This window comes from Octopus bimaculoides, chromosome 3, assembly GCF_046866305.1.
Source record: "Octopus bimaculoides isolate indiv1 chromosome 3, ASM4686630v1, whole genome shotgun sequence".
Classification (NCBI taxonomy): Eukaryota; Metazoa; Mollusca; class Cephalopoda; order Octopoda; family Octopodidae; genus Octopus; species Octopus bimaculoides.
In genome coordinates, this window is record NC_142930.1 from 20,364,574 (window position 1) to 20,387,853 (window position 23,280).

At 33.8% G+C, this 23,280-nt stretch overlaps 1 protein-coding gene across 2 annotated transcripts in view; it reads left to right on the forward strand.

The window, feature by feature from the left end:
- Nucleotides 1–23,280, forward strand: part of LOC106878504 (lens fiber major intrinsic protein) — an 866,292-nt gene that overhangs the window by 827,596 nt on the left and 15,416 nt on the right. Inside the window, exon 5 of one of the 2 annotated variants that reach the window (XM_089348665.1) lies at nucleotides 10,967–11,078. The exons of the other annotated variant lie outside the window; for it this stretch is intronic. Within the exon in view, the coding sequence (XP_089204791.1) occupies nucleotides 10,967–11,070 (104 nt within the window). The 3' untranslated portion in view covers nucleotides 11,071–11,078. The remainder of the gene's footprint in view (nucleotides 1–10,966; nucleotides 11,079–23,280) is intronic. 2 annotated transcript variants of the gene reach the window in all.

Below are 23,280 nucleotides of genomic sequence, written 5' to 3' on the forward strand. Positions count from 1 at the left end.
CTTCGGGTCGACTTTCCTTTTCATAACTGAGGCATTCAATAGATACCCCTACCACCACATATATTCAAATTTACCGCCTTGTTATAGAGCGAAACTTAACATTTTTCTGATATTAAAGTATTATTGTATTTGCTAATCCGTTTACAATTTTGCTATTAAAAACCCATGGCTACGATTTTTCATTTCATGTCGGAGTTCCCTACTTTGCAGTTTCAATTGTAATACATTTTCCCTCTTGCTCTCCTTTATATCTCTATTCTTAACTAATCTTTGGAATCTTTTACAACAAAGTATTTGCTGGTAGTATCCTTTGCTACCACATTAGTGGTTTGTACCACTTCCCAACCCACTGGAAAAAGCCATATTAAATCATGAGTAAATAATAATTATAATATTATGAAATAGAAAAGATACCCGAGGGAAACAATTATGTTTCATCCTTAGGAAATGCAATAGGCAGTGAAATGTCTTAAAATCATTTGTTGCGAAAATAATCCCAAGTGAATTGGCACTATTCCACGTGTCGGGATTTTTCTTAAAGGTGTCTGTTTATCGCAAAAAAGAAAACAACAGCAACAACAATAATGTCAAATAAACCACCACCACCACCACCAACAACAACAACAACAACAATAATAATCCTTTCTACTATAGGCACAAAGCCTGGAATTTTGGTACTTTTTATGGACACCGAGAGGATGAAAGGCAACGTAGACTTCGGCGGAATTTGAACTCAGAACGTACAGACAGGCGAAATACCGCTAAGCATTTATCCCGGCGTGCTAACGATTCTGCCAGTTCACTGCCTTAATAATAATAATAATAATAATAATAATAATAATAATAATAATAATAATAATAATAATAATAATAATAATAATAATAACAACAACAACAACAACAACAACAACAACAACAACAACAACAACAACAACAACAACAACAACAACAACAACAACAACAACAACAACAACAACAACAACAACAACAACAACTTTGAAAATACAAAGACCGGGAAATAGAGATAACTCGAATGTGGAATCTAAAATCAGAAACAATTCCTATCATAGTAGGTGCCTTAGGTATAATAAAAAAATATTCAGACAAATACATAACAAAAACACCAGGACTTACACATATATATAACATACAGAAAATTGCACTGCTGGGTACTGCACACATTCTACGCAAAACACTTTCAATACAGTAACCATAAGAGCACCACAGCAAACCACAGCACATACCCAAGGCGCACAGAGCTGCGCTTGGTAGTGAAGTGAAAGCACGTTATAAAAATAAAACTACTGAACAATAATAATAATAATAATAATGATGATGATGATGATGATGATGATGATGATGATGATGATGCGTACCAACCACTGGCTCTCATAGCTTCTAACCTCAACTGATTGGAAGTGTCATCATGTATATGTTTTGTCTTAGTATAAAAAAATGTGCTACAGCAAATATTCTAATCAATACCACAGATTTACTTGTCACTTGCTTGACAATAACCAGTTGAGCATATCCCTTAGAGACTGGCGATATGTGCATCTCTGATCACGAGCAGAAGTAGTGGGGAAGCATCGTAACCATGTGTTGAGAGGAATTCTTTGGGGTTTGAATAATTCACCTCTAGGAACATGGGTGTTTCGTTGAACATCCTTAAACAACCCTTATTCAGGGACCTTTTGAGCAGGATGGGGTACTCGACCTGATGAAAATTCTAACTGAACCCCACCTGCAAGGTCATGCGCTGTTTATCTTGATATGAGATCACCATGTCGCGCACATATGGTTGTGATGCATGTGCCTGGTGTACCCTTATCAGACGGGTAGTCATAATGGCTATACGAAGCTTCGTATATTTTACCCCAGTGTCACTTTCATGGCATGCACCCCTCCCTCACTCGATGATAGTAATAATAATAATAATTATTATTGCCTTTATGTGTTTTTATATGCGTGTGCTATCTCGTATGTAATTTTTTCTTTGGTGTAAAGTACCCGTTACATATATCATTTTAAGGTTCTTATAAAATTGTTTAAATATTTCGTGCCAAGCTGCCGACCCTTAAAACATTATCTCACAAACGCCTTGTCAGCTAGCATGCGTGTTTGGCTGTGTTAAGCTCAATTTCTAGAATTCTTGCTATTGGAGAAAATACCGGTTTGTAACTTAGATCCCAGGCTCCGTCACTGGAATTTCAACAGCAGCAGGGTACTTATGCGTGGTTGTGTGTATGTGTGCAAGTATTGGGTCTTAATATATATATATGCAAATCTGTATATTTTGTCGTAAGTATATATATATTCATACATAAATTTGCAAGTCTAGACATGTGCATAAATACTTATGTTAAACTTTTTGAAAGTTTTAGGTATTGTGCCATTTCCAATGATGGCTTGTATCTATATTTTTGTATGTATGTATGCATGTATCGAGGTATGTATATATAACAATGTGTAAACGTATGCTCATCAAGCCTATAGCTGTAATCTCCTGAACCAAGTAAAAGAAGAGAATGTTTGTATATGTGAGTGTATGTGCGTTCCTGTAGTGTTTGTAGGTACTGGGGACTATCAATGAACACACGCACGCACACACACACATACACACACACACACGCGCACACACACACACTCACACACACACACACACACACACACACACACACATATACAGCTCAGATTTTTTTCTTTTTCTGACGCTATGACACAAATGGGTGTATTATTACTCTGAGCTGCCCAAACACGTGTCCTTATATAACTCTATCAGATGTTACTGAACTGGTAGAGATTGTACAATGCCGATTGTATCTTGAAATGTATTTGCTATCAGTCATCTTTAATTACGTTTTAAATCCCACCCAGTTTGAATTAGCTTTTTGATTAGTAGTTGTGGAAATAAGGAAAGTGTAAACAGTGATACTTTACTTCCCCTATACCTCTCTAATAAATTTCCTATAAAACTTGGTCTTCGGACTCGTGAAAGGGTATGATTTGCAATGTGTTAAGATTGCTAGTCACGATGAGAAGTTTCTGCATGTATGAATTCTTAGGACCTCTTTACAGCTATTCAGATTTAGCTAAAGTGTGAGCGTAACACACCATGACCAGAGACTTGATGAGAAGCATTCACTACGGAGACATTATTCTGGCACAATTTTTTTCCCGATTCCACTAGCAAGAACTTTCCGATTCCACAAACGATAAAAAAATGTCGGGAAGAGGGTCATTAATCATTTATCAGACAATATCAGATAGCTAATCCATAAACTAAATTCCATACCTATCAGAAGAAAGATCTAGAAGATCTAGAATCGCCAGCAACATTCAATTATTCCTGCTATTTTTGTTGTAATTTTTTTTTTTCAAAAAGAGTAAGATATTTCGTTGAATAATTCAATAAGGTTGCTAAACATGACTGATTCATAGTACTTAAATAACGGTATCACGCAATATTTCGTAGACATACACATTCACGAACATGCACATACAGACACACACGCACGCACACACACACACACACACACACACACACACACACACATACACACACACACCTCATACACATATACAGAAACATACCACAAGCATTGGCACATAAAGACATGTTCCTCAGACATATGTACATTGAAATAGTCGTATACATAATATATATATATATATATATATATATATATAGATATATAGTGTAGTATATTGCCACTTAAGTGTGGCTGACCCCTAGGGGTGGATGTCACTGTTGCTTTTAGCCCCAGGAGGACATCTCCTCCAGCTGGCTTATCGACACACGACTGTGTCCTGTTTGCCAAGGGAAGTTATCCCTCTCACCTCGATCTGCAGCACGAACGTATCCGGATTTCAGGGTTATTTCCCTTCGTCGGCGTCCGATAGCTGCTGACCTTGGTGAGAGAGACAAAAACCTGGCAATCTTATATCTTCTTTTCCAGTGAAATTCTTCACTGATATCGAAAAGGTGAAAATAAGCAATGTTAATTCTCTAAATGAAGTATTAACAGTAACTGCACGATAAAGTGTAGTATATTGCCACTTAAGTGTGGCTGACCCCTAGGGGTGGATGTTACTGTTGCTTTTAGCCCCAGGAGGACATCTCCTCCAGCTGGCTTATCGACACACGACTGTGTCCTGTTTGCCAAGGGAAGTTATCCCTCTCACCTCGATCTGCATATATATATATACATATATATATATGCATACATATGAATAGAGAGAGATGTGTATATATGTATATATATATATATATATATATATATAGTTTTAGGGAAAATAACCAATGTTTAAGAACTCATCGATGAAAATCCACTATCATATATATATATCACTATATATATATATATATATATATATATATATATATATATATATATATACATACATATATATATATATATATATATATATATATATATATATATATATATATATATATATATATATATATATATATATATATATATATATATATATATATATATATATATATATACATATATATATATATATATATATATATATATATATATATATTCATACATATATACATACAGATATACACACGAATATATGTATATACATATAAATACACACACACGTACATATATAAACACACAGGTATTATAAGTATGTACTCACACACATGCGCGCGAACACACGCACGTCTCACACACATGCACACACACACACACACACACACACACACACATATTTATGTATATTAAAAACAAATGTGTGCGTAGGAAAAGATGTGAGTCTAACTTCTGGCAGCATCAGTTCTTTTCTTTCTTCCTCTTTTCGTTTTCTCTTCGTTTCGTAAATAACAATATGTAACGAAATGAATTATACCCAAATCGGAACAATTCCTACTGTTTTTAACAATACGAACTAATTATGCAATTTCTCTCAATTTGAGTGTAACACTGTTTCGATTATTACTATTCTTTCAATCACTAATAACTGGGTATTATTTGTCATGTAATTACCATCTTGGAATTACAATAATTGTGAATCTCAGACATTGTTAGAAAGATACACAATTTTTCCTTTTATAACAATGTTTTATTTTCTTTTTCTATTTGTGATATATTTATATGAAATTTTGTTTTATTTCTTTGCCAAAAGGTGTCAATTTTTATAGTGAATAGGAAATGAAACTCTATTGGCTTCATAAATTCTTCAATGGTATTTGTGAATTAAGACTCAGTAGGAATACAAGAGATACAAATCAAAAATGTGTCGCTACCTCATTTAGGTTCTGAAAGGATTCTTGTTATACCCTGTTGGAAATTTTGATGTGATATATAAGTCACTCCCAATATCAATAGATCTTTTGTAGTAAAAGCAAAAATTAATTTCTGTGAAGGGGTGTATTGAAAACATCTCCGATTTGGAAATATTATTAGGTGAAATGAAATGGCTTCAACTCACTTTTACAATTCTTTAATCAATACTTTCTTCTCAGCTGGTCCGGAGCTTATGTCTTACATTGCGTGAAGTTAATTTCGTGAAGTTAATCTGGATGTCGAATAACGTCGAGGGAGATTAACTCATTCGCTGTGGCGTCATATTAATGTTACACCAACTCTGCTTTGTTACGGACGTTGGTTGTATTGTTGTTTAAAGTTTTATTTTTATGTTTAATTGGATTGCAGTACTGCAAAAGGGTCAGTCATATGGATTGGTGAGCAGTTTCTGTACGTGTTATACTTAGTGTTGATGGTGACGATTGCCTGTTGTTTGGGTTACATTATATGAAGCAGAGACTGTGTAGAACTTATCTTCTTTTATTCTTTAACTTTTTTAGGTGTTTCAGTCATCTAAAAGTGGCCATACTGTGGCACAGTCTTAAGGCTTTAATAATTCAAATCGACTCTTACTGTAGTTTTATTTTTGGTGTCTTCCTTTTCAGGAACGTTAGTCATCTAATAGAGGCCATGCTGTGGCACAGTCTTAAGGATATGATTATCCATATTGACTCTTACTGTAGTTTTAAGTTCGGCATCTTCCTTTTCCGGAATATTAGGTTACTGGAACGTAAAGGCACATATATTTCTGCGCCTTCTTTTAATCATTTCCAAATCTTCTAACCACATACTACGATAAGGTATGTTTTTGTATAAAATTCCAACATTTTCGTGATCTCTGTTTCTAAATCTTTGTGTCTGGATAATTTCTCTATTACTGTCTGTAATATATTATTGTCTATTGAGGAAGATCCTTCGATGAGGAGGCATTTCTTTTCCCAATAGTTTTTGAAAAAATTCTACACGTTTTCTTTAATCTCCACATCTATTGATTGCCATATCCCAGAGTATGATCAGCTTTCCATTATCAGAGGCTTATATTTCTTTATACGATGAACAGACTGTCAGAATTTTATAATGCTGGTGTAATGTCCATGGACGAAGTTTCCAGCTGTGATAATTCCTGCAGAGTATTCTCGTTTACTAATTATAAGAGAACTACAAACAATGCGTTAATTCTTTCTTTCAACTTCCATTGATAAAAGTCCTTCCCCTCCGTATTCTATTTTCAATTAATTTTAATCCTCTATATTTCATAAGTCGTCTCAGATTTAGCAGAAATAGACTGTTACTAAGTCTAATAATGTAAGAACATGTCCAGAGTTATTTCACTCTCCAACGTCGATTATTTCAATTTAATCTTAATTCAAAATCCGGGTGTCTGGATTTGATCATTAAGAGAGTGTCTTCCTCTCATCACGACAGTTGAAGTGTGCTTCATTAAAATTTCATAGCTTACTTTATTAAATATGTTGACATCTACTTTATTATTTCCTGTTTATTGCATTCTGTTTCATTAAATACTTTTAGTTGTTTCTAATGGAAATGATTTGGTTATTTATTTTGAGCATTGCACTAATCAGCCGATTCTGAAGTATTTCTCTACTTAACTTTTATATAACCCCTCTCCTAGATATTGGCCATGTAGGAGCGCTTTTCATCATGTTAGCATGACATTCTATTGCTCTACTTTCACCATAATTATTTGTTTTTTTTTAAATTTATTTTGTTTCACATCACAAATGTCTACTGCATCAGTCTATATTTTCATCTTCCTTAAGGTGTTTTTTTGTGTGTTTTTTCGTACTTCTTAGATACTTATATTAATTATTCTTTACTGGGCGCCTTTTTCTAGTTCTACAGTAGATATTTTGTATTAATTGTCTAGTTTCAGAAGCCTCATCATCAATTTTACCCGGTATATGTGGTAAATATAATCTCTTCGTATTGTGGCTGATGTAAATCCTATTTTTCTATTTTCTTGTCTATCTTTTGCTAATTCAGTATGTGCCTCGTTGAGAATATTATAACTAAATAATCATTTCTGGGACAGCTGCGCATTTGATGCCTGTAGCTTTATTTTTATGTAACTGTATAAAGTTATTATTGCTTTTGCATAGCTCCTAACGCTGGAGATGTTCTACTGTATCAGCTGTTCACTACACCTCTTATTTTTCGAGCACTTTCCGGAGTATTCGAGCAGTTCCAAGCAGTATTGTGTGTATTGACATATCCTAGTGTATGGTTGCTTTCCCATTTTCTGGGTTGTGTCTATATCATCTATGTTTCTGTTGTTATTCCATAACGTTGGCATAGCTTCCACTGTATACAGGTCCCAACACTGTCGTGTCTGTGAAAATATTCCTTCTTACCCAGCACTGGGCAGCCAGAGACAATACGATTTATTGTTTCTTCTCCATCACCACATATTCTGCAGTTACTTGTATTTCTTTTCATAACGTGGTTTTGGTGATTTCTGGTCGGAAGGCTTCAATCTTTTGCTACAATTAAAAATCCTTCAGTTTCTGCTGTCAGTCCTGAGATTCACAGCCATTGTTAGGATTTTGTTTTACGGATCTATGTATCCATATTCTGCATGTCAGTGAGACTCCGCTTAATGGTACTGAAGCTATATGTGGTTACTGGTATGACCAAAGAATTGGTCACAATAATTTTGTTAGTAGCATTTACTTCTGAGCTTAGGACCATTCTCATCCTGCGGTAGCATTCCTTGCGGTTGCATTCTTACCCCTTGGTAGTATTCCTTCGGTAGTATTCCTTGCGGGTCTTCTTTTTCATTTTAGAGTGCTGGATACCATCACCTTCATTGGTTCCCAGATATTTGTATACTTCGGATTGGTCTTGGTTTCGAATAGCTGTGGTAGTATCAAATTCTATGTTTTCTGCCTTTATGAACTTCCCTGCCTTAAAAGTAGCTTTTGCACATTTATTATCAAGTCAGAATTCCATACCTATCTCAAAGCTGAATTCGTTGACAGTATTCAGGAGCCCTTTTGGTTCTTTGTCGTTTTTAGCAAACAGTTTCAGATCATCCATATAGAGAAGATGATTAATTTTATAGTCAAAGATCTTATATCCTCTGTTAGCATTATTCAGTTGCGTGGATAAAGGGAAGAGAACGAGGCAGAATAGTAATGGTGATAATGAGTCACTTTGAATGATACCACAGGCAATATTAATGTCTGGTGAGGTGGTTATCATCATCAACATCATCATCATCATCATCATCATCATCATCATCATCATCATCATCATTATTATTATTATTATTATTATTATTATTATTATTATTATTGTTAACAGCTTCATGCAATATTTTATTGAATCACCATGTTGTTGTTGTGGTTGAACTCAATGAAGCCTGTTATCAAAAGTATTCCTTTCATGAATATCCCATCTTTCTCCCTGTATGCAAAGATCCCAGAACCACATTGCGAAAGCGATTCACTTCTAAGATTGTATGGTATAATGTGTTAAGTAGCTATTTCTAGTAGTGTGAGCAACTATGTAAGAGATTTCGCCGTTAGTTCGTTCGCATTATTTGTCTTTCGGGGTGATGTTTGTATGTTACGTCTGTTCTTTCTCTCTCACTTTTTTACTGTGGGATACGTTTAGTTTCTTGTATTACTTCAGCATTTCGTTTGTTTCTTGTGTGGAACATGTGCTGTATGAGTTGTGCTATTTTATTAGCTAAGAGTTTATGTAGAAAATCTGTGTTTGAGGTGGGTTTGCGAATTGATATTCTTGCGTAGAATGTAGATTATGTCAAATATGGGTATATATTGGACTGTATGAACCGATATTCTAAATCCTGGTATGTTTTTTAAAAATATATTTCTATTTACGTTTTTTATTATATTTAATGCACCATTTTCAGTCATCATCATCACCATCGTTCATCATCACAACTCTAATGGAGGTTGGATTTACATTACGTACTGAATTATGTATCATCCCTGGGTATCCTACTTCAGTTATTAAATTAGCTGTCGAAGAATTATCTAAACACGTTTCCCTTTCCCTAAATAAGTATACGTATAATAATAATGATAATAATAATAATAATAATAATAATAATAATAATAATAATAATAATAATAATAATAATAATAATAATAATAATAATTTATTAAGGCACTTAAGTAGCATTAACAATAAACAACCAATCTAAATGTTGTTACGTGTTTGGTTACACAAAGAACTGTTCTGCGTTCAAATGATACTGCAATCAATAACCGATCAAGAAATAGCATATGTATCATCCATTTATTATAGTCAGTTCAATCGATTATTCTGCCCCGACAATTACTTACTCAACTTCTAGCGGTGTGAACGGTCAATTAAATTGATCCCGGAACATGATAGGAAGTTAGTGTATAGATCCTAGAATACGAAAGCTAAATTTACTACCGGAGGGATATGAACTCAGATCTTAAAGGCAAAGTAGCTAAAATTGTGTAAAGAATTTTGTCCAGATTTCTATCGATTGAACTTTCCGATATCGGTTATTTTTTACATCAGCGCATTTTCCATTGCCTTTCGTCCCACAAGAATAAAAAAAACGTCAATTACCAACGGAGTATTGTGACTCTCCTTTCATCTACTAACCCGATTCATTTTGTCTTTCACCCTCTTATATTTGACAAAATAAGTAACAGTAATATATTGAAGTTGAGTCAATGGATTTTATATTTCTCTTACCTTTGTGTTTTGTCTATGTACCAGCATCTAAATGTGGTAGATATAAAGCAAATATGCTTTGTTTTAACTTCTTAATAGTTTGTTGTCTACTCATTACATCGTTACATATTGTGGCTTTCAAGTATTTATGAAATACATTAATATATATATATATATATATATATATATATATATATATATATATACATACATATATATATACATATATATACATATATATACATATATATATATATATATATATATATATATATATATATATATATATATATACATACATACATACATACATATACACACACACACACACACACACACACACACACACACACACACACATATATATATATATATATATATATATATATATATATATATATATATATGTATATATATAAATTCACGTAAATAGATGACAACAATAACTGAGAAAATATATAACTATAGAAGTTTTCACACTAAAGATTTAATATATGCTGTATTGTCTTGTACACTCTTCGTACGCCCATGTTACTGATAATATCACTGATATTAGTTGCTTCTGTTTATTGTGTCTTTATCACGTCTTCAATATGTCAATGGTATTAGCTAATGCTTTTATTAATCTTACTAATTCTGCTTTAAACGTTTACAAGCATGAATCGTAAATAGAAAGCTTAACAAAAAATTATAACAATAAAAAATGCTATATGCATGTTTATAGCTGTGTATGTGTATGTCACTTAACAATCTCTAACGTTCTTCGGTGTGCACATACGCTTAGTAGAATATATATATGCAATTTCAACATGTAGTCGGCACTGTATGAATTGAACATGAGTGTCTGACGTCTGCAAGCAGAAGATGTTTGCCTCGTCGGGCTGCCACCGATTCAACCCCACCCAGTAACCAGTGGCTTACTTCCCTTCTTGCAGTTCGCTACTCTGGCTGGGATACACCTTCACGAGAACTCGGGGGCCGACGGGGGGTTCGAAGGCCCCCTGATACCGACATATATGGCATCAAGGACGAGAAATAATTCAGAAGGTAAGAAATCAGCAAATAACTGAACAAATAATTGAATAAATGAATTACATAAACAAACAGTGAAAAGTATAAATGTCAGATCTTAGGCACAAACAGAAAGTAACACTTACATCACACTTTCTTCATATTGACATATCAATTTATCGTTAATTTAGGACATGTTTACCTGTATTCCCTATCTTTTAAAAGGTTGTATATAAGTCCTTAAGTTGTTTTAAGAAGCCGCTGTGTTGGAATATTTTAAGTCTAAGAAAATTATAGTTGAGAGCAAATAGGAAGAGGGGAAGGTTTTGCAATCACTCACTTTTATATTAGTTGCATCTCAAAGATGGGGAGTGCTCATGGAACGGTGAGATCGAACTTATTACACTTCCTCCTGAATATTTCCAAATATTTAGTTGGATGAACGATTCCGGAGTGTTGACATAATGAGGATGTTGGTGTTAGTGCATAACAGTTACTATGGAATATAGTATTGTGATAGATATAGTATGGGCGAAGAGAGTATAAAAGACGTTTGAATTTTGAATGCCTCAGCAGATGTGCTACTATGATATCCAGTTAAAGAACAGAGATCACTATAGTAGTGGTCGAAAATGCAAAGAGAGAAGACGGCTAATTGCGTTAGTGACATATGTAAATGATGAGAATCCCATAATTGATTGCTGCTGGTTGACCAGGGGGTAAGTCGTTTTATTGAACGGTATAATTGCAACAAAACATGTTTTTTTTTTTCATTCCACTTGAAACGCCCGGGAGGTTTCGAACTGCAAGGTAATATATCGCTATAACAATATATTGTTACTGAAACTTCTTGGAGGGTTGAGCTGAAATTGTATAAAAAATATTGCTTATCTAAATCAAGGCATAATTAGTCAATGATAGATGGCATAATCTTGTGTGTCATAGATGACTACCTAAGATTAAAACAAAGCCATCGTAATAATCTAAAATAATTTCCCCTAAACACCTTTTCATTTACACATTTGCTATGACTCATGGAAATGTTTCAATATGATTAAAATGAAAGTAATTGTAATGATGTGTTTTTTCTATACTGACGTTCATAGTTACCCAAAGTGAAGAAAGCACTCAGTACAAGTTAGAAGTCACAAGTTCGTCTTATGGTGGAGTTATTATGGGACTAAAGAAGCATGTGACATGTGCAACGTTAAATCAGAAACTTCCGAAATCTATTCAGAGTTTAGGCGTTATCTGACGAAATTTTGATCGATTTCAGATGCATCATTGATAATCACATTCAAGCAAGCGTTAATGTTAACTTAACAAAGGATATAGATTTTGTTTTCAGGGTTGTCGATTCCACTGTGACATTTAGTTTAATCACGAAATCTACATATCTGTTTGGAATTATTGATAGCAACATAACCTACATTAATCTATATTAAATGTTTTAACCAAGAAGCACCACTCCCTAAAATACTTCGACGGCTAAATTGATAATATGCCAAAAGAAATAGTGAGAGTTGGTTGGTTGTATGTTTGATTGCCATATAGTTGTACATAGGATCTATCCAATGTTTCATTGGGTTGTAGGATTAAGCTCATCTTATATTACATTTAGAGCTGTAAAAGATCAGGATTCTGCAAGACTGATTTTTTAAAATGATTTCCTGAAATAAGTTTTTTCATGAAGTTTTTCATGAGAGGAGTTTTATCGGAGCCACCGCTTCTGTTGTGAAGAAGTTGAGAAAGAAGGAAATTATCCTCAAATCGGCGATCTGCTTGGTTTAAGTGCTTGCAAGAGTAGGCGTAGCGAAACATACGATTCAGATGGTGGTTTTAAATAGTGTTTGATTAAATCTGCCTCCCCAAAACTGGAGCACTCCATTCCATACAGTTTCTGTCTACCAAATATTCACAAGGGTTTGGTGACTCAAGGTTTTGTTTGGAAGCTTTTACCTAAAGCTTTGCATAGTGATGACGATCATATAGTAGCGCAATTGCGAAATGAATTTCTTCATAAGATGATATCTAATTTGCTTTAGATAAGGTACACCAAGTCTTCAATGATGATGCAGTAACTCATTAACGACTTCGGAGTAAAATGCTTAAGGTAGTGGATTTCATGAGATTTTTTTTTGGAGGGGGGGGGGGGGTGCCTACATAATATTTGACGACCCACTTACTTGAATTCATTGTCATTTTCTACTGGAAAAGTATTATGTTGTGAACTTAATATAGTTCGCTACAGAGTAAGACGTTGCCTTTTTCATGAAAGGACATAAGGCCACTGGTTCTAACTAAAATATATGTCAATTAAAACAAGTGTGACAGTTAAACGATCTCTAATTCAGCCACTGATTAATTTTGTAGCTTTAAGCCTATTTATGCAAACAGTAAAATAAAAACAAATAATTCTAACTGTTCTGTGATAACGAAGTCTAGGTCAAGGGTTCCACTTACACAAAATCGCTGATAGTACATTTAATCTACTCTAGGACTCCCTTTACGTTAATGATATTTTGAGTTTTTTAAGATTTTATGGAGGCATTGTAAGGTGAAAGCGCAAAATGTGTACCACTCTTGCTTGAGTTTATTAGGTATACCTTCTTTGCTTACTAGTGTCGTCCTTGCTAAAAATTTACACCTAGAATTCACACTAAAATTCACTCCTTCCATCGCAAGACCAAGATCTTCTAGATCCCACTTCCTGACACATATTCTACAGTCACAACTCTACAAACATTCGAGCTGACAACATCAACCAATTTTTTTATGTTTTACTGAAACGTAATGCTTTGCTTATTGAATTAAGTGATTTCTTTCCTTTTTGGATTAAAAGTTCAAAGCATTTATTTCCCGTCAGAATTACCAAATTTTCAGCAACATGCCAGTGAGATAACTAATAATAATATATTTTGTCCATTCAGTCGACTATATATTTATAGTGTCGTACAGGTCATAGGATATAACTATAGTCCTGTATTATATGTATTAAATAGATAGTTGGAATGTGTGATTAAATGTTAAGTATTGTTAGGAGATGACATTTTGATCCGCACGCATAATACAATTTCATCTCGACCAGCTTTATCTCTTATACCGAATATTACTTTAGTTTAAATCTCAAGGAAATAGAATAAAACGATTTTATTTCTTATATTACCATTGTATCTCTGATTCGTAAAACAATGGAATTCGGATTTTATGAGCACTGAAAGAGAAAAATGTAACAAATTGGAATTGAAACCAGATTAAATATCCGTTTCACCGAAAACATAGGGTCACAAATTTGTTGATAGTAATCATATTCGAAATGTCTTAAAACGCTACATAACTAATTCTCTGATAACAACTTTTCCTTCAAAATGTCAATCCCCAAAGCACAACACCATGTTTGTGTCATGAGAACAATGAATGTAGAAAGATGTTACAATATATTTGAATAGTCTCAAAGGCGTTATATTTCATATATGACTTCTCAATGTCATCAAGTAAAATAATTGTCACTTCAGCTGTGTATTGAAAGCGAGATTCGGTCATGGATTACCGAGAACAAGCACATACTCTACGGTGGCAACCACAGCAGTAGTGATGATAGTAATGATAAAAGAACAAAAATTCGGGAATAGGGAGGACTGTTAAGTTAATTTTTCCTAGGAAATGATCGTTAAATCTAATTATCCAGCTGATAGGGATGAACGATGAAGTTAATATTGGCAGTTCACTAACTCTGCTTATCGAACGCCTTTGTGTTATTGCTGCTGCTGCAGATGATAGTGATGATGGTGGTGATGACGATGATGATAATGGCATGAACGTGAACATCTGCTTTATAATACATAAATACAAAAAGCACGCACATACGTACACAAACACACACATACACAAACTCATGCACACGCGCACACACACATATATACACAAACATACACATACATATACAAGTGAGTGCACAAACTAAAGAAAGGGGAACTCAACACATTTAGTAGGAGTTATATCATTATTTAAAACGGTTTGATTTGGCCCTATGCGACTTAAAGTTTTGAGGGCACGATATAGAAACTTGTAACGGTTCCTGTAGCGAGCCTAAATACTCCTATATATGTATTTACGTGACATTTACTGTGGAACGTTGAGTTATATCAACTATTTGATAAAGTATACATTTTATATGTCTTGTATGTTAGGCTTAGGACAAAGCAACTCACACTAAATATATATATAAACAGATCAAAATATATAAATGCTGTGAGAAGCATATATAGATAAGCATATAGGTGTAGGAGTGGCTGTGTTGTAAGTAGCTTGCTTACGAACCACATGGTTCCGGGTTCAGTTCCACTGCGTGGCACCTTGGGCAAGTGTCTTCTACTATAGCCTCGGGCCAACCAAAGCCTTGTGAGTGGATTTCGTAGACGGAAACTGAAAGAAGCCCGACGTATATATGTATATGTATATATATGTGTGTGTGTGTGTGTGTGTGTGTGTGTGTGTGTGTGTATTTGTGTGTCTGTGTTTGTCCCCCAACATCGCTTGACAACCGATGCTGGTGTGTTTACGTCCCCGTAATCTAGTGGTTCGGCAAAAGAGACCGATAGAATAAGAACTAGGCTTCCCATGAATAAGTCCTGGGGTCGATTTGCTCGACTAAAGGCGGTGCTCCAGCATGGCCGCAGTCAAATGACTGAAACAAGTAAAAGAGTAAAAGAGATGTGCGCACGTATGTTTGTTTATAATTAATTTCAAGAAACTTCAATTCCTAATAAATTTTGATATATGCACAAGGCCAGAAATTTGTGGGGACGTAATTACTAGATTATATTGGCCTCAGCACTTTACTACTTCTTCATTTAAGGATTTGGTAAAGGTAATAAGAAAAGATGACGTCGGAGAAATTTGAACACACAACGTAAAGAAGTTCTCTTCGACATCTTAATGATTCAGCCAAAGCAAGTGAGCCTTTGGCAGCTTGAATGAGTCGACGGGTTATTTAGTCAGGATAACTCGTACACACACACACACACACACACACACACACACACACACACACACACACACACACACACACACACACAGATATATATATATATATATATATATATATATATATATATATATATATATATATATATATATACACATACATAACACACACACAGACACACAAAAGATAACTTTGAAGAAAAATATGAACAAAAGAAATTGAAAATGTAGTTGTAGTTTTTACGAAAACAAATTTTGTATGTACTTCACCGGTTTCACTGTTTTAATATCAAAAGTATTTGACTTACAACGCCTGAAAAGACAAGAAATTGTTAAACTGTTAATGTAAAGGTAAATAAAATATCTTAAGGACTTCAAGCTTATTTTCAATTTCTTGTATTTTCTTCTCTCTCGCGTAGGCTTACACACAGAAAAAACACACACACACATGCACACACATTATCACGCGTGTACATAGGCCATATTTACTTATGATCATGAATATGTATGCCTGTGTGTGTGCTTGCATACAAACACATAATTCTGTGTATTCATGTAGATATTCATTTATATATGCGTACGTTTGTGTGTGTATGTGTGTATTCAGTTGAATTTACTCTATTAGCTTCATCAAAGTTTTAAGCATGTCTTTGTTAGCGGAAATACTCGCATAATTCGGAGTAGCATCAACGAAGAGTTTTAGCATCATTTCTAATTACTTTTCTTTCCTACTTCTCCTTACTATTTCTCTCTTTCCCTCCTTTTTCTTTCTCTCTCTACCCCCTCCCTCTTTCTCGATATATACATTCAAGTATATAATACATAGATACGTACATACGCATATATGTATTTATATTCATATTCAAGCATACATACAAACATGACGAAACTGAGATTGAAGATAATATATCACCGTTACAATAGCGGAAAATTATATTGCTGTAGTAATTGTCTTTTTCCCCCCACTTCTAAATTTGGAATGTGTCACTCAGCTGGCTTTGTCTGTTTGCTTTATTGTAATTACACTGAGTAATGCAGATATAGAAAGTATAGATAAGGAAAGAGTAAAAGAAAAAAAAGCACGACAAAAAGAGGCACAGAGAGTTATGGTGAAATATTGAGATATATAGAGTTAGGAAGAGACAAAGCTTGATTCATTAACTTTTACTGGCGACCCGCATCTTCTTAGTATTTCATTTGATATACGCGATGTTAAAGACTAAGCGTTCAAATGCATATACATACACACACATAGGAAGAGAGATAGAACAATGTGTGTATGTGTATATATATATCTTTGTATGTATATCTATGTATATGTGCCTATATATATATATATATATATATATATATATGTGTGTGTGTGTGTGTGTGTGTGTGGTGTGTGTGTGTGTGTGTGTGTGTGTGTGTGTGTGGGTGTGGGTGTGTGTGTGTGTGTGTGTATGTATTCATTTATACTTGGATATGTATGTGATTGTTTGTACGTAAGTGTATGTGGCGGGTGTAATTCATTTGACTATATTTCGTTCCAAATCTGATCATATTCATATATCCGGTTTCCGCATAAAGTTATCATCTACTTTATCATACTCACTGTTACCATTTATTTGATTATTTGCAGAAAATAAATGTAAAAGAAAAGTGAACACAAAAGAATTATATCCACATTTTTGCTTCAGGTTTTCTTTTTATGCCGACAATTTAATCTCCACGTCCACTCATCTGATATTAAAATACTGTTCTCTACTATAGGCAGAGATCAGCCCATTTTAAAGGAGATGGAAGTGGTGGAAGCAGGAGCTGTGTAGTTGATTCCTATCGATCCCAGTAATTGTTTGGTGATTATTTTATAGACTACAGAATGCATAAAAGGCAAAGTCGACTCCAGAATTCAAAACGTAACTTATAACTTAATACAGTTGAGTGTTTTGTCTGACGCTCTTTAGAATCAACAAATATTAATACATGCTGTTATTTTTATAATGCTATTTTATACACAATAAACGGTGATATATGGTATAAGTGGTAACTTTTAGTTGTCCCATAATATTGCTCCATCTTCTCTAAATTTGAGTTCACAAGGGCTTCAACGGTGGTAAACCACATCAATGCTCATGAAATATACCACATTAGATGTTCAGACATCTTGGAATAAAAAAAAAAACCGAAACAAAACAAAACAACACTTTGTGTATTTGCACTTAAGGAACTGATCCAGATGTATTTAACAGTTCAATCGAGAACTTCGCTATCTTTTCTTCCTCTTTATTCCAAATTATTTGGGCCTGCTCAAAGTAAATTAGGGGTTCAGCGTCACATACTTTGTGCATTGGTATGTATATGGTTTTATTCACTGCTTGGATATTGATATTTTTCTTGACAGGGCTTCATAAATCAGTTTACCCTTTAAATTGAGGAGAGAAATTAGAAGGAATTATTCATTCTTTGGCTACTGTAAGCTCTCTGCAAAGTACCAGTCCTACTTTCTATATACGTTGTATTCGAAGATGCACACATGCACACACACACACACAAAGATTTACAGTATTGGCATTAGAGCTTTCAAAATATCGTGTCTTTAATTTACGTATGTGCGTTCGTGTGTGTGTGTGTGTGTGTGTGTGTGTGTGTGTGTGTGTGTGTGTGTGAGAGAGAGAGAGAGAGAGTATGTGTGTGTGTGTGTATGTTATTTAAAATAATTTGATTCGGTCCCTAACGGCTACCGGAAGATGGACTGCTATTCGCTAAGGAAGGCCATATGGTGTTATGGCTATGTTACTCCTACTAAATGTGCCGAATACCCATTTCTTGCGTGTGTTCACCTACTAGTGTGTGTGTATATATATATATATATATATATATATACACACACACACATATGTATATGCATATATTCACAATTATATACTAGAGAGATACATTGAGTGATGGATATATATAAGTATATGTATATATATATATATATATGAGTTGAACTTGCCATGCCTCCAGAACGAAAGGACCACGTGCTTATGTAAGAAGAAAGAACAGTACACTATGAATGTTATTCTTAATTTTAATTTTAATTTAATTTTGTTAATAGCTCTCTTCTCTTTACACATATTTTATACTTATTTTTGATAAGATTTTTTTCAAAACACTGAAATATGTAAATTAATGCACACCCAATTTTAAGAAAGAAGGATTTTTATTCTTGTTTATCTTTAATATATATATAGGCGCAGGCGTGGCTGTGTGGTAAGTAGCTTGCTTACCAGCCACATGGTTCCGAGTTCATTCCCACTGCGTGGGACCTTGGACAAGTGTCTTCTACTATAGCCTCGAGTCGACCAAAGCCTTGTGAGTGGATTTGGTAGACGGAAACTGAAAGAAGCTCGTCGTATATATGTATATATATATATATATATATATATATATATATATATATATATATATATATATATATATATATATATATATATATATATATATATATATATGTATATATATATATGTATATATATATATGTATATATATATATATATATATATATATATATATATATATTTATATATATATATATGTATGTGTGTGTATATGTTTGTGTGTCTGTGTTTGTCCCCCCAACATCGCCTGACAACCGATGGTGGTGTGTTTACATCCCCGTAACTTAGCGGTTCGGCAAAACAGACCGATAGAATAAGTACTAGGCTGCCAAAGAATAATTCCTGGAGTCGATTTGCTCGACTAAAGGCGGTGCTCCAGGCTAAAAGATCGTGCTGCAGATCGTGGTGAGAGGGATAACTTCCCTTGGCAAACAGGACACAGTCGTGCGTCGATAAGCCAGCTGGAGGAGATGTCCTCCTGGGGCTAAAAGCAACAGTAACATCCACCCCTAGGGGTCAGCCACACTTAAGTGGCAATATACTACACTTTATCGTGCAGTTACTGTTAATACTTCATTTAGAGAATTAACATTGCTTGTTTTCACCTTTTCGATATCAGTGAAGAATTTCACTGGAAAAGAAGATATAAGATTGCCAGGTTTTTGTCTCTCTCGCCAAGGTCAGTAGCTATCGAACGCCGACGAAGGGAAATAACCCTGAAATCCGGATCCGTTCGTGCTGCAGATCGTGGTGAGAGGGATAACTTCCCTTGGCAAACAGGACACAGTCGTGTGTCGATAAGCCAGCTGGAGGAGATGTCTTCCTGGGGTCAGCCACACTTAAGTGGCAATATACTACACTATATATATATATATATATATATATATATATATATATATATATATATATATATATATATATATATATATATATAAAGAGAGAGGTAGCTAGATAGATAGAGAGATATAGATATAACCTTTCTTTTCCTTAAAACACATAAAGAATTTGTATTTTGTTTTAATAAGCTAATAGTGAAATGCTATTGAACAAAATAACCAAGACAACCTTCCTCTTCTTCTACTTTTTCTTCTTTTTCTTCTTCTTCTTCTTCTTCTTCTTCTTCTTCTTCTTCTTCTTCTTCTTCTTCTTCTTCTTCTTCTTCTTCTTCTTCTTCTTATTATTATTATTATTATTATTATTATTATTATTATTATTATTATTATTATTATTATTATGATTATTGTTATTATTATTATTATACAGAAGCTATTGCATGCTAATTTAATTAGCATGTATGTTATCCAAAGATTTGGTGACAACAGTTCTCGTGAAGCTTCAAGAATTTTTCTTGTAACAGATTGTAGTAGTAGTAGTAGTAGTAGCTATATGATTATATATTCGGCCCTCAATGATGACTGTCTAGCTTATATTTCATTGAAGATTAGATACCTTACCGAAACTTAGGCACACTGACGTACATGGAGTTAATTAACTGCCATCAAACACTTATGAATAACCAACAACCACAGTATATTTGAACTTGAAGTTCATTTGTTTCAAGTCTTACAAATGTTTATTTATTCGGCTCTTTCTTTCTTCAGCGAATAATGTTAGTTAATCTCCTAATATTTTTCCAATCTCTATATTTAACGCCATGCCTATAAAGTAAAAGCCGGCAATCGGTGTAGGAGTTCACTATACAGATTTGGAGAAAACATTGCCTCGTAGTTGGAAACTATAATTCTGTAGATCAGAATAGTCCAGATATAACTCAAATGTTTGCTCGACCATAAATACCTAATATTATTTTATAATCATTGTATTTATACCTATTCTGGTCATTTTTGATGATGAAAACATAGTTAATAAGTAAATGCACACTTTATTTTAGTTTATGGTGTGTGTTTGTGTGTGCGTTTGGTGGGATGGAGGTTTGAGAAACAAAGTAGCAAAAAGGATGTGGAAAGGTCGTGAGTGAGTGTAATTTCGCTAATAACTAGCTGTAAGCAGGATACAGTTCTTATCATGAATTATTTGGTAATTCACTGTAAGACTATCCAATAGATATAATGTTACATTATAGTTTCCAGACTTCAATGAATCAATTATACAATGTACAGAGGAGTACATAAAGCAATACAATTCTGGCCAACTATAATTCTATTCTTTCTTTTTTTATACCAAATTACCTATTTGCTTATCTCTCTACGTAAAATTTATATATCTTTCTGACTAATAACTCATTTACAACTATTCACATTTTTCCCCCTAAAGTTTCATCGAATAGATTTCAATGGGGCGGGAACATAGCTTATCTTGAAATGTATATTGTTTTCTTTTCCAAATTTAAAAAGTAATTTCAATAACGTAACAGTTTATTGCATACGGCATTCAGTACATCACCCTGTAACATAATCATTCACATTCATGCTGTTTAACCCTATGAACGATTTCACTTCACACTATATATATGTATATATGTATGTATATATAATATATATATATATATATATATATATATATACATACATACAGGTGTATGTATGTATGTATGTATGTATGTATACGTGTGTGTACGTAGGTGTGTGCCAGCATGCGTGCGTGTGTGTGCGCATTAATGAGGTGTAACTATATGACATTTTTGCTTTGACCTTGTTTCGGAAATTTAGATTGTCTAAACATACGCTTTGACAGATAATCACCCGGGAAATTATAACATACAATTCCAGAAATGACCTTCTGCTGAAACTATCAATACAGATTGCATATTATTACTTCTGTTCCACTTTATAGAAACAGATTTGCAGTTAATATTTATAGTACAACGCTACAGTCACAAAGTTATCAAAGGCTTTCCTAAACTATAAATATTACATTTTGGAAATGATCTAAACTCATAAACTCACTTAAGTACATGCTCTCGTATTATACATAGAAGCGCGTACATAGACGCAAAAACACTCACAATCATATGTGTGTGTGTGTGTGTGTGTGTGTGTGCACGTGTTAACAAAGGGACTTATGCACACACACACACACACACACACACACACACACACACTGCCATATACCCACTAATATGTGTACCTGTATGTGTTTTCATATAGATATTTACATCTATACCTATCTCTGTATTTAGCTATCTAATTTTCCCACTGTTTGTCTTTGTCTCCCTCTCCTTCTCTCTTTGTGTTCATATATATATGCACGTGCACACAGACAAACGCAAATATATATTTGCATATACAGTTCTATATTTGCATATATCTATATATTTCCTATTATTTGTGAAGCATGTATGTGAACGTGTGTGTTTGAGAGTGTAAATATATGTATATGTGTGAATAAGCGCATGTATGAGTGTGTATGAGTGTAAGGCAATATGGTTTTGCGAAATCATTCGTTTGGACTACTATTTTATCTATATTCTTTGTTCTAAACAACAAAAACATTTAGAAATATATTTCTGTTTTCATTGTTATTGATCATATCATAAAAGTTCGATAACGAATTGTTCATATTACAATGAATGATGTTATAGACTCGTGGCTTCCGGTTCGTGAGTTCGATTCGAGCAACAAGCCTTGTCTAGTATTAGCTGACGGCAAGACAAATATATCTACATGCGTTTGATGTCATGTTATAATTAAATACGAAATCATTAGGAAGTCCTTCCTGATAACAGTATAGTGTGTTTTGTAAAATATTGCCTGAATTTTGCATATGTCACCTGATATTTGAAGCTCCGTGATATCATTTAATAGCTTTAATTTTTCTATGTGTAATTTTTTAATGCACGTGCGTGTATCTATCTAACTATCTATCTATCTATCTATCTATCTATCTATCTATCTATCTATCTATCTATCTATCTATCTATCTATCT